Raw genomic sequence first — 14,126 nt, 5'->3', positions numbered from 1 at the left:
GTACAAAATGTATAGTTAACACATTTAAAAAAGTTACAGATGCCATTGCAGATGGTTCATTCGTTTCAGGCAAAAGCCCCTGGGAAGGGGTATGTGAACGTTATACAGCAATTATAAACAACGATATGATATAGCTATGAAAACAGTTAACTAAAAATTGGTTCTACTCTACATCTGAACGCCTCATAACGATACAGAAATTGATTTCTCACAGTTCTCCTACCAGTACATGACAAAAGTAAAAGCGCTTAAAAAAAAGGCTTGCTTGTCAACAATATTTAGGATCAACGAACATTTCTGGGATATGTTTCAGTACCTCACAACAAAGAACAAAGTCTGCTCCATGTTCTTTTGCATTTCATTTGCACAGTGGACAAATCAGTGCAGAATTAAAAAAAACCACTTCTGGACCTAAAACGATGGACAGACCGATCAGATATACTCAAGTCTGAAATTTGTTATGCATGTGACACACCTGCCGGTATTCAATAACGAACACGGTTGAAGGTAATACAGACAACAAAATGTTCTGTTACAGACTAAATCATTCACTTGTATCCTTGTTTTCATTCTAGATATGGCACGTGCAATCAATCAATCATTGGCAAAATACAGAAAGAAAACTTTTATGCAGGCAAAATCTTGTATTCGCCATGCATGTCAAACAAATTTTCATATAAATTTTCATATAAACAAAGTCATGCATTAGATACCCAGTTTCTAATTCCACTAATTCCAAGCAATTCAACGTTTTGTATGGTTTCATAAATATATTATAGTAAGTTGATGTCATTTGTGCGAAATTATCTTTACAAGTAACGAATACTATTGACAGCAGAACTCATACAAATCGTGTATCGGTTTCTTTCGCCATTTTGTTTTTGTTACTGGGCGTTTGTCAATGAATTCCCCAATAGATTTTGGTACAAATAAGTGTACAGATTTGCAATGAAACCGTACTTCGTCCCAATATTTCTGATCCATACTGTACTATCTGTACTAAGGGTTGCACCTGTGAGTCAAAAATTTCAAAAACAGTACAAGAAAGTTACGTGTAACTTCTGCACAAAACAGAACAAAGCAAGTGTGGCTCTGCTAGCATGATCTTCATGTAGAACTGCAACTGCGAATGGAGAACAATATTACGAAGTAGTTGCACACATTAACTGCAGACATTACAAGAGCGTTATACTCGTAATTGTTCCCAAGCACCCAACCTTCCATAATGCTTTTATTCACATTTCTTTTTTGAATGAAGTAGGGAAGCTGTAAGTAATATCAACTATTCCACTGGTTTTGTAACCCAACAACTATTTCATAAAACAAAAACAACATCGGCAAACAGAAGGAAAAAAAGTCGAATACGCCAGGTAAGAAATAGCACCATGCTAACGTCCATATTCTAAATATATTTCTGTTTAATAATTACGATGTAATAATTAATTGCAATGTTTTTAAAAGCGAATATGTGAAATGCTTTTATTTGAGAACATATGTTTATTACTCTTGTTTAATCAAGTTATCAGCGTGTGTGGGGTCGAAGGGGGGGGGGGGGAGGGGGTGCGGGTGTGTGCTGATTATCTGGTTGTGGTTTTCCGCAATTCATCTTTATTCTTATCTTATCTGTCTGTTATAATCAATGTGCAGTATAGTAGGCTATGTTTATAATCATATTCAAATAATGTTTCTTAATTCTTTCTGTTTTTACATTAAGAATACTAGTTATTACCTGCAGTGTGTGGCTGTATGTATGAAACGATGTATGTGATTTTTTTTTTTTTTTTTGATTTTTTTTTTTTACATTTGTATCTTCGTAATATTTGTAGGGGCTGTTGTTGGCTTTTACAGTTATGGTCCCCATGTTGTTTACTTGTCTATGTTGTGATAATGCACCTGACCAAATTTCTTCAGTTGGAGATAATAAAGTTATTCTTATCTTATCTTATCTTATGTCTTCCATTGTTTACTGCCTCTAACGCTAACTCGTTAATACACATAAATCGACTACATATGTCTCCCTGTTTCGCACCAACAATGCAATTAGTTTAATCTGTTAAGTTAGCTTCGCATCGTATCCTAGGCTGAACAGAATCATACACGGTCTTAATATACTTAAGCAGTTTACCTGTGGTTCTGTTTTTGATTGGCAGAAGAAGAAGAAGACAACAAGAACAACAACATCAGCAACAACAATAACAGCAGCAACTACAACATCGAGAGAAGATAAGGAAGGGAAGAAGGAAGATGAGTAGAGAAGAAAGAGGGAGAGGAGGGGACAGTAATGTTGACATGGCTCTCTCCAGCAGACAGAATTCAAAAGGCCGGATCCTGATTGCTCTCTCTGAAGGTTTTTAAATCGCACGGCCAAAACCCCTCCCTCCTAAACTTCATTTCATTTTGTTTAAATCTTAGCTTAGTTTATTTCATGAATCATCCTTGTCAAGTCAGTTTGTGAAGGACGTGCCTGTCGTTCATCCCCTATTCCTCCATTTTACTAAAACCATAGTGATGCACTGTACTGCACTGTAGTTTAACCGGAAGACGATAGTGTTCCACAAAAGAAAAAAAAGTATCATTAGTGATAAATGCTAACTATGCAAAGCCATTGTCTACGATTTCCCTCACGCGATAATTTGCAGGCAAAGATAATGTAAACTCAGGCCTAAAAAAATGTCCACCCACGCATGCAAGGCCATAAAATGACAGATAATATACTCTTAAAAAAAAAAAAAATTTAAAAAAAAAAAATAAAAATAAAAAACGAGGTCCTTTTCATCAAGCCCCTCAGCAACCCCTCAAAAGCAGACCCCGCCACGCCCTCCCACACTAACTGCAGCCATCATCGCCACAACGACCATGACGACAGCGTTTGGGACGTGGTACCCCCCTGCTGCCTCAGCCCCGCTGATTGCCAGAATCCTGGCGGGACCCCCGCTCCCGTCCTCCAGCTTGATGACGCCGATGATGACGTAGAAGCCTCGAGGGGGCAGCGTGTCCAGATTGGCCACGTACTCCAGGATCAGGACGTCATTGCCCAGCAGAATCTGGAGGAGGTCGAAAAGGTATTGTTATTATTGTCCTGTTGGGATGGGTTGGGTTGGGTTGGGTTGGGATGGGTTGGGTTGTGGTGGGGTGGAGTGGGTTAGGTTGGGCTGGGTTGGGTTGGGTAGGAGTGGGCTGTTGTCCTGTTGGGTTGGGCTGGGGTAGGTTGGGTTGGGGTGGGCTGGGTTGGGTTGTGTTGGGGTTGGTTAGGTTGGATTGGGTTGTGCTGGGGTGGGTTGGGTTGGGCTGGGTTGGGTTATGTTGGGGTGGGTTGGGTTTGGTTGGGGTGGGTTTGGGTTGGGTTGTGTTGGGCTGGGTTGGGTTGGGTTGGGTTGAGTTTCTTCATCAGTCTTTCCCTTCCTCTAATTTTGTTTTCGTTCCTTCCTTTCCTTCTTTCCTTCCTTCCTTCCTTCTATCATCCAACCCTTCCTTCCTTCCTTCCTTCTATACATCCAGTCCTTCCTTCCTTCCTTCCTTCCTTCCTTCCTTCTATACATCCAATCCTTCCTTCCTTCTATACATCCAATCCTTCCTCCCTCCCTCCCTTCCTTCCTTCTATACATCTAATCCTCCTTCCTTCCTCCCTTCCTTCCTTCTTTCCTTCCATTCATCCATCCACACCCACAGGCACGAACCCTGTGTGCAGGGAAGTCGGAGGCATTGGACACGTCAGGTGTGGCTGTGTCCACCCCAATGGCGGTCAGGTTTCGGTTATCCACCAGCCAGTTGACGGCGTCCAGGCCCAGTCCTGGGGACAAACCAGGTACCAAAGGCACGTAAATAGAAATCACAACTCCTGCAGGCATGCAGGCAGGTAGGCAGGTAGGTAGAAAGGTAGGTAGGAAAGTAGGTAGGTAGGTATTCATAGGTAAATAAGTAGGCAGGTGGGAAGGCAGATACGTAGGTAGGTAGGTAGGTTGGTAGGTAATCAGAGAGATAGAAACGTAAATACAGCGGTAGGTAGGTATGTAGGTAGGTTTTTCGGTAAGTAGGAAAATAAGTAGGATGTAGGTAAGCAGATGTGTGTGTGTGTGTGTGTGTGTGTGTGTGTGTGTGTGTGTGTGTGTGTGTGTGTGTAGGTAGGTAGGTAGGTAGGTAGGTAGGTAGGTAAGCAGACACATAGAAACGTTTCGCAGCGGTATGTAGGTAGGTTTGTAGGTTTCAGGTAGGTATGTAGGTGATTATTATGGTAGTTAGGTAAGTAGGCAGGTAGTAGGTAGGTGAGTAGATAAACAGGCAGGCAGGCAGGTAGGTAGACAGGTATGTAGATATGCAGGTAGGCAGATTGGTAGGTAGGTAGGCAGGTAGGCAGGTTGGTTCGCAGGAAGAAACGGAGGTCGACATATTAGCAGGTGGAAATTAAAGTAGACAGGTAAGTAGGAAGATGAGAAGGCAGGTAGGCAGACACGTATGTAAGCATGCAAGTAGACAGGAAGGCAGGTAGGTGGCTAAATAGGTAGGAAGGTAGACAGGTTGGTTGGCAAGAAGAAACATTGGTAGACATGTAGGTAGGTTGGTCAACAGGTTGGCAAGTAGAAGGTAAAGTAGATTGGTAAGTAGGCGAATTGGAAGGGCGATTGGGAGGTAGGTTAGTTAGGCAGGCAAGTAGTCAGTTAGGCAGATAGTTAGGAAGGCTGATAGGTACGTAGGTAGATAGGCAGGTAGCTGGGCGTTCAGGTAGGTGGGTAGGTGGGTTGGTTGGCAGGTAGGTAGAGAGGTGGGTAGGTAGGTAGATTGGAAACTAGGTGGGTAGGTAGGTAGATTGGAAACTAGGTGGGTAGGTAGGTAGATTGGAAACTAGGTGGGTAGATAGGTGGACTGGAACCTAGGCAGGCAGGTAGACAGGTAGGTGGTCAGGGATGCAGGTAGGCAGGCAGGTGAGAGTTAAAAGAGAAAACGAGTGAGTGAGACAGAAACAGAGACAGAGACATACAGACAGGTACAACGGACATATAAACAGACCAGCACACACACACACACACACACACACACACACACACACACACGCACGCACGCACGCACGCACGCAAGCACGCACGCACGCACGCACGCACGCACGCACGCACACACACACACACACACACACACACACACACACGCACGCACGCAAGCACGCACGCACGCACACACACACACACACACAGATGATGAGTCAGACAAAACAGGTCAACGTATGTACAGACTTGCTTGTTGCCTGAACCCCCTTCGTGTGTATACGCAAGCAGAAGAATCAGCGTTCGGTGGGTTATGGAAACAAGAACATGCCCAGCATGCACACACCCCGAAAATGGAATATGGCTGCCTACATGGCGGGGGTAAAAACGGTCATACACGCAAAAGCCCACTCGTGTACATACAAGTGAACGTGGGAATTGCAGCCCACGAACGAAGAAGAAGAAGAAGACAGAGAAGACAAAACAGACAGACAGACAGGCAGACAGGCAGACAGTTTCAGTTTCAGTTTCAGTAGCTCAAGGAGGCGTCACTGCGTTCGGACAAAACCATATACGCTACACCACATCTGCCAAGCAGATGCCTGACCAGCAGCGTAACCCAACGCGCTTTGTCAGGCCTTGAGAAAAAAAAAAGAAAGAAAAAAAAGGTGAATAAATAATAGATGAGCTTACATAAAAAAAAATATATATATAATATAGAAAAAGGTAGTAGTAATAATAATAAAAATAATAAAATAATGATAACAAAAATAAATAAATGAATAAATAAGACAACAATGATGATAAATAAGCAAATAAATGTAAAACATGAAGACACACATTCACACATACACCCACACATGCATAACAGATATGCAAGGCAGACAGGCAAACAAGAAGGAATGATACCCGGAAATCGGTAGGTAGAAGGGTCCTCAGGGTCTTCAGTGTTGAACACCAGTTTGGGGTCCGGGTAGCGGTCGCCCCACCCGAATTTGACCAGCACCACGGCGTGTTCAGGTATGATGCCGTGTACCGCTTCCCATTGCTGGAATGAGGTTGGGAGTGGGAGTCGGGGTGTGGGTGGGTACAGTGAAGCTATGTACTGCATTGCATTGCATTGCATCACGGTGCGTTGTATTGTATTGCATTGCATTGCATCACGGTGCGTTGTATTGTATTGCATTGCATCACGGTGCGTTGTATTGTATTGCATTGCATCACGGTGCGTTGTATTGTATTGCATTGCATTGCATCACGGTGCGTTGTATTGCATTGCATTGCATTGCATTGCTTTGTGTCACTTCAGAACAGAACACAACACAGAGTCTGTGTAAAATTCAGAGAGAAGAGAGAGAGTGGGGGTGGGGGGTGGGGGGTGGGGGGCGGCGGGGAGGTGGGGAGGGGGGAGGGAGGAAGGGGAGAGAAACGGAGTAGAAAGAAAGAGACAGACAGGCATAGAGACAGACAGACAGACATCCAAACAGAGACAGATTAAAACAGAAGAAAGACAGGAGGAAAAAAACACGACAAGAGCAAGCACACAAAGAACACGACCTATCCATCCATCATCCATCCCTTCATCCATCCATCCATCCACCCATCCATCCACCCATCCACCCAACTATCCATCCGTCCATAAATAATAAAAAAAACAAAAAACGACAAGAGCAAGCACACAAAGAACACGACCTATCCATCCATCCATCCACCTACCCATCCATCCATCCATCCATCCACCCATCCATCCATCCATCCATCCATCCATCCACCCATCCATACGTCCATAAAAAAACGACAAGAGCGAGCACACAAAGAACACGACCCATCCATCCACCCAGCCACTCACCCATCCACCCACCCATCCATCCACCCACCCGCCCACCCATCCATCCTTCTTCCCATCCATCCATCCACTCGTCCATTAAAAAAAAAAAACCGACAAGAGCGAGCACACAAAGAACACGACCCATCCATCCATCCATCCATCCATCCACCCACCCACCCACCCACCCATCCATCCATCCACCCATCCATCCCTACAACCTTACCAAGAAGTCCTCCTTCGTTACGGCGTACAGCGGGTTGTCCGTGGTCTTGTTTTTGACGTCAAGGACAATCCCGGGCCCCATGAGGTTGGAGGCAGGGATCTGGTGCGTCCGCCATCTTCCTTTGGCGAAATGGGCCGGGGAGTCGATGTGTGTCCCCCCGTGCTCCCCCATCCCGAAGTAGTTTGCTTCCCACCTGTTGTAGTGTTCGATCAGTCCAGGAACTAGTTAAAGCGGTGAATTGACCAGGTTGTGCATCTGTCTGTGTGTCTGTCTAATCTATCTATCTATTTATTTGTTTGTCTCTCAGTCAGTCAATTTATTGGTAATCTATCTATCTGTCTATTTGTTTGTCTGTCTCTCAGTCGGTCAATTTGTTGGTAACCTATCTATCTATCTATCTTATCTATCTATCTATCTGTTTGTCTGTCTCTCAGTCCGTCAATTTGTTGGTAATCAACCTGTCATTTGTTCAAAAGATGATCAGCCTGCTTAGTCTGGGCTCTATGACTTTTGTGGATTATTGTCATCGGTTTGCGTTCGAAAGAGACGATGAGCCGAGGTCCCGTGTGTAACATGCACTCGGCGCGCATGGCTACATAAAGATTTTCCCTGGCAAATTTCTTCAAAAAATTAGTATGAATAGGTAAATAAATAAATGAATAGATAAACAAATACTTAAATAGATAAATGAATAAATAAATAAATAAATAAATAAATACATAATGGATAAATAAATAAAGGACTCCTTTTGCGCCGAATGAGCGCCATAAGTGCGTGAAAAGCTGACTGACCAGATTTGAGCTGGTCCAAAGTATCCCCTGCGAAGGATGGTGAAGTTAAAGGGGGGCTGCCCTGGCCAGAACACGGAGGTATTGCCCAGGTTGTACGTCAGGTCATAGACGTTAACGGCATTAGTAGTATCTGCAGCCTCGCCGGTCAGGTTCAGATCGCCCAAGGGAAGTGACGTCACCTTTGCCACCTTTGACGTCACCAGCACCAACACCGTGACCGTCAACGTTAGGGGAAACGTTGTCATCGTTATCTTTATCGCTGGCGTCTGATGCTGAGTGCTGAAACCAGAGTGCAGTACCTCAAAGAAGTCATTTCAGACTTGGAGAGTCAGAGAATGAGAGAGAAGAGTGCAGTACCTCAAAGATGTCATTTCAGATTTAGAGAGTCAGAGAATGAGAGAGAACACGAATATGCATTCAGTTTAAGGCCAACTGAAGGGGCTAATACCAAAGAACATAATGCATCATCATAATTCTCACTGACTAACACAATTAAAAGTTAACAAACATGAATTCTACAAACAAATGTTACATTGAGAGACTGAAGTACGTAGCCTCTTGCTTGCTTAATAAATACACAGGGCAAAATTAAAGAGACCCGTCTCGTTTCTTGTTGACAACAACATATCTAGCCTGAAATCACAAGGTTCTGTATAACACTTTGAAAGAATCAATGTCACTCTAAGATCGTGAAAAGCAGGGCAAAAAAACAAAAATGGATTTCGTCTTCTTTAGCCTGACTGCACAATCTGCACATTAGTTCCTGTTCACTTACGCCTCTGTATCTACAGCAATGGCAGGCAATATCAATCACCGAATCTAAATTTGCTTAGAGCACTCTTTACATATCTGATTATTCATTTTGTTCCATGCATTGTTCTAAATTGTGCGTTGTCTTAAAAAGTTTATACTGTGCAAATATATCACTGATATACATGTGGTCGTGCCATTCCTGCCACCTACAATCAATTATCCTTCTTCTAAAACATCCACACAAAAAAAACAAAAAAACCTGCAATACATTGGACACCCTAGTTATCCCAAACAAACGCAAAACCATATGAATTTAGACATTTTCGGACGCGAGAAGCCCATGTCCTCATACCGTTAGCCATACATAATAGAAAATAATACATATTGGTTTTTGAAAATGAACAGTTACAACTGGGACACTGCAAAAGTGCGTGCGCGTCTACAAGAGAGGAACAGAAAAAAATGCTATGTCAATAATCATAGAAACTAAATAAAGGATACGCGTGCAGATAGACAGATGGAAGAAGAAGAAGAAGAAGAAGAGATATTAATAACTTCACCAAAACTTACAATAATATAACCACCACCATCAACAACAACAAACAAACAAACAAAAACAAAAACAACCGAGAACAACAGTCATGAATATTTTTTTTAAACCCAAACTTTTTCACCCAAATAATAACCACAAATCTCACGAGAAGCTCGTCGCCATCAAAGTGGTAGTGCGCGCGCACAACAACAGCAGCAACAAAAACAACAACTACAACTACTACTACAAAAACCACTACTAATCACCAAAAAACTACTTACGTGCAAAACCACCTCGTTTTAATACTACTTGTACTAATACTTATAATGATAATGATAACACTTAAACAGAAACTGGACTGAAAACAAAAACTAATAAAAACACAAACCTCTCCACTCCCAGAGCTGGATAGCCAAGAGCAGTCACAAAACACAGCGCTGACGATGAATAACAAACAATACACTCTCTCCTCTGGGAGCCTGCTTTGCCATGTAAAACATTCGTCAGTCTGCCAGACTGTTTAGACGATCAAACCACTTAGTGTAAGTGATAGAAGTCTTGTTACTGCATAACGACCAAAACCTGATCTTCGCTAATGACACAAAACGACCAAGTATCAGTGACAAATGATGATGACAATCATTTGTTTGTATTTGTGTTTGTATTTCTCTTTTTATCACAACAGATTTCTCTGTGTGAAATTCGGGCTGCTCTCCCCAGGGAGAGCGCGTTGCTACACTACAGCGCCACCCTTTTTTTTTGTTGCTATTTTTTCCTGCGTGCAGTTTTATTTGTTTTTCCTATCCAAGTGGATTTTTCTACAGAATTTTGCCAGGAACAACCCTTTTGTTGCCGTGGGTTCTTTTTCGTGCGCTAAGTGCACGACGACACATTACTCTTACCTCTCTCTCTTTCTGTTTACTTTGACCTTTTCGAACAGGTTACCGGGAACAAGTTGTAAAACTGTCGCTGGTTTGGTTCGCCAGCTGAGCTTCTCTTATATATGCAGTTGAGAGCCTTTCGCCAATAGGTCGTTAAAACAACTCCACTCCATGTCAAACGAGAAGCAGGTGAGAGTGCGGAGGGGGATGAGGGGGGCACGGGGTGGGGTTGGGGGGGGGGGAGGGGCAGGGGGGTTTAGAGGCCATACACAACCACACCCACTCACACAAGTATACACACACTCATAAACACCCCCTTACACACACACACACACACACACACACACACACACACACACTCATAACTCCTCCCTCCCATCCCCCGTCACACACACACACACACACACACACACACACACTTTCTCTATAATAATATATGTTTATGTTTACACATACTTGTGTAATTTTGACGTTGGTGTTGTGAATTGACTCTCACCTTTTTTTTCTCAATAATTATTCTTGCCCAGCGGGCCGGATGTAAACAAATACTTTGTGCTTACTCCTTTACCCTCGTAAAATAAAATTTCGTTCGTTCGTTCGTTCTCTCTCTCTCTCTCTCTCTCTCTCTCTCTCTCTCTCTCTCTCTCTGTCTATATATATATATGAGGGGGTGAAAGGAGTGTGAGAGAAAGTATGAGAGAAGGAGGTGGGAGAGAGAAAAAGAGGGTATGAGAGAGAGAGAGAGAGAGAGAGAGAGAGAGAGAGAGAGAGAGAGAGAGAGAGAGAGAGAGAGAGAACGGACGAGAAAATTAGGAAAGAAAAAAGTTAAGTGGAGACAGTTTTGCGAGGCACTGAGCTATGACAATACACATCGACAGAGGTTTGGCATTTTTATCGTCGCATGGAAAGGCCACCCCAACCCCAGACACATTATTAGATACTGATCCGCAAGCTAAAGGCAAATGAAAAAAAAATATCTGCTCTGCTCAAACGGTTCATACAACAAAGTGATAAAACATGAACATGTGCCGGAGGATTGGACACACAGCTTCTTAAAACCCATACCAAAACCAGGGAAGGACCATCATCAGGTAAGCGGCTACCGGATTATTACGCAAGCAAAAACATTGCTGGAAAACTCATGGAACGCATGATAGCCAGGAAACTCGCAAGGGATCTTGAACAGAGGTACATTCTCCCTCCAAAGCAAGGTGGGTACAGAACAGGTAAGTGTAAATGGGAAAATGTTGTTGCTTTAGCATATGAGGCAGCCATACTCCGTTTTCGGGGATGTGCATGCTGGGTATGTTCTTGTTTCCATAACCCACCGAACGCTGACATGGATTACATGATCTTTAACGTGCGTATTTGATCTTCTGTTTGCGTATGCACACAAAGGTGGTTCAGGCACAAGCTGGTCTGCACATATGTTGACCTGAGAGATCGGAAAAATCTCCATCCTTTACCCACCAGACGCCGTTACCGAGATTCGAACCCGGGACCCTCGGATTGAAAGTCCAACACCTTAACCACTCCGCTATTGCGCCCGTCTAAAGGATTTCAAAGAAAAGAAGAAACATTAGCAGTAGCAATTGACCTGGAAGTCCAGCTTGCAAGCCTCATGGAGTTGCTACTAAAATATGGAGTACGATTGACACTAACAAGATGGACAACAGCGACCAGCCACCATAGCGAAGTGGTTAGATTTGCGGACTGATAGCAGAGAGGACGCGGGTTCGAATCCCAGCGGAGGTGGGTTTTTCGGTCCGCGGCAGGCTCCTACCCAGAGTTTAATGTGCTTTGGGCTAAAATGGGAAGACTGGGACCACACAGTCCAGTATCATCCACTAATTTCCTGATGAACACTACGTGTGTCTGTATCTCTCGGGCCTGGTTGATGCCGGGATATCATTATGAAAGGAAATGTAGAGTACAGCATTGTCACGTAGTCCCAAACCTAAATGGGCCTCTACAACAGCATCGTCATCATCATCGTCGTCATCCTCCTCCTCTTTCATCATCATCAATATAAAAAATCCCAAATTATGTGGCCTTTCATGCCCTGCTCTCATGGTAACCTCACTTTCCATTTCCGTGCCTGGGATGATTCCTGTGAAGGTCTTCAGTGTCGCCAGATACAATGGGGGGGCGGGGAGGGGCGTTGCGGGGTGGGGAGAGGGAAGGTATCGTTGAAGGGACGTACGTGGGACTCCACTCTGGGAGGGACGCTCACTCAGTCTGGCTCTACGACTAAGCCATTATTGTCGTCAGTAAGGGGCTTAATATGTTGTGTCCTAGGTACGTTAAATCTGAACAGGCACTACTGAACATCACCGGAGTGACTCGGCAGCAGTGCAGGGTCTTCTCTGGTGTGTGGCCTCCTGGCGACCTAACATCGATGGTTCTCTGTGGACTGCCGACGCTGGATAGTGACAGACGAACCCAGGTGTGGTCGTGTTTGGGGGACTCAGAATGGGCGGTGTGGGAGTAATGCCACTGAAACGGTGCAGATGATGGAACACCAAGAAGACGAAGAAAGATGGATAGCAGCAGTACTTCAGGAAAGAACCGTCGTCATACGTCTCAAAGGTTGGATGTCTGCACCCTCTAAACTACCCATGGGACTGCCACAAGGATCTCTGCTCTCTACTTTCCTCTGCAGCGTGTACAGGAAAAGGAATTGCAGATTTGAACAACAATGGAGTAGCGCGGGAGTTTACTCTTACGGACGATGGCCTAGTCTTCAAAACTTCGAAAGATGCTCAAGAAAGAACTACAGTCATGAAGAAACAACTGAACAATATCGCTCATTGGCGCAAGGACACAGGATCGTTCCATCAATCCTGCGAAAGCCCAACGTTGCTATGCATTCTCAACAACAAAACTGCGAGTAATCACCGCCAGCAGTCTTATTCGATGGAATTCAAATCGAGAAAACCGACTGCCTACTCTACTCTAGCTCTACCTAGGAATTCAGTTAGACAAAATGTTGACATTAAGAAAACACACTGAAAACACTGTTCTCAAATGCAAAAAAGGTCTTTCAGTCTTAAAACCAAATGCGGCCAAAGGCATCGAACAACGTCACTTCTTCCGGTTATATCAATCACTCGTTCTCAGTGTGATCGACTACGGACTAGGGTCAATAACACTCTCTCGAACTTAAGCTGGAAAGAATTCAAAATGACGCTATGAGGCTGATCGTTGGAATAACGAAAGACACGTCTACGGGGACCATGCGATACCTGCTTGACCTTCTTCATTGCAATCCAGAGACAAGTTAGAACAGGCACTAGAAAACCCTCAAAGCCCACTGCATGATGCAGTTAAGGAACCAGGAGGCAGCCGTCTAGGACGCGGAAGATCATGGATGGGGACAAGCAGAAGACACAATCCATCTTGTATGCTAGTAGTAAGACCTAAAAGAAACAAATGAAAAGAAGGAAAACCCCGAGAACCTCAAACATCTCTTCAACACAATCATTTCAGCCATTCTGGGAAGACAATGTCGCAAATGGCCAGAGGGCAAAACTGATGCAGAAGCGAAGAAGAGGACATCATCATATACACAGATGGTTCAGTCACCAAAGACCAAACCGGCTGGGGATTCACTGCAAAGCAAAACGAAAAAATCAATTATGGAAGAGAATGCCGCGTACAAAGCCACTTTGTCCTACAACTACACTTACTAGTACATTAACAGATTATTGCAAGTTCAGTGGCACTCAAAATAGAAGTAGCATTTTAAAACTATATCATTTCCAACTGAAGCTAAGCATGGAAACCATTATGCCCTGGAGCTATTCATAGTCCATTCATATTTATCGTTTTTTTGTGTGTGTGTTTTTTTCTTTTTTTTCTTCTCGTTTTTTCTTCTCTCTCTCTGTCTCTGTCTCTGTCTCTCTCTGTCTCTCTCTTTGTTATTGCTGTTTTTTTTCTTCTTCGTTTCCATTGAGTAGCATGAGATAAAGTACCGTTGAAAAGACGTTGTGTAAAGAACACATTTGTCATTTTAGATATACATTTCCCATCAAAAAGAACGATTAAATCAAAGAAGGGATCTGTGTTTATGTTCTTAACAAGGGCGAAAAGTTATATCCTACTTCTATCTAATTATTTTAAGTTTGCACATGTGATGCATT

At 43.6% G+C, this 14,126-nt stretch overlaps 1 protein-coding gene across 2 annotated transcripts; it reads right to left on the bottom strand.

The window, feature by feature from the left end:
- Positions 1–873: 873 nt before the first annotated feature.
- Positions 874–10,138, bottom strand: LOC143284552 (isatin hydrolase-like). 2 transcript variants are annotated; one of them, XM_076591324.1, is made up of 6 exons: positions 10,006–10,138; positions 7,819–8,097; positions 7,028–7,220; positions 5,886–6,024; positions 3,678–3,790; positions 874–3,044 (listed from the first exon to the last, which is right to left on the bottom strand). In XM_076591324.1, exons 2-6 carry the CDS (start codon positions 8,061–8,063, stop codon positions 2,796–2,798), a joined length of 939 nt encoding a protein of 312 aa, XP_076447439.1. In that variant the 5' UTR covers positions 8,064–8,097; positions 10,006–10,138; the 3' UTR covers positions 874–2,795. The 2 variants fall into 2 exon arrangements, with proteins under 2 accessions (XP_076447439.1, XP_076447440.1); XM_076591325.1 differs by lacking the exon at positions 10,006–10,138 and adding an exon at positions 9,492–9,648.
- Positions 10,139–14,126: the final 3,988 nt, after the last annotated feature.

Source organism: Babylonia areolata, chromosome 8 (assembly GCF_041734735.1).
Source record: "Babylonia areolata isolate BAREFJ2019XMU chromosome 8, ASM4173473v1, whole genome shotgun sequence".
Lineage (NCBI taxonomy): Eukaryota > Metazoa > Mollusca > Gastropoda > Neogastropoda > Buccinidae > Babylonia > Babylonia areolata.
The sequence above is the reverse complement of the archived record's forward strand: the minus strand, read 5'-3'. Positions and strand labels throughout refer to the sequence as shown.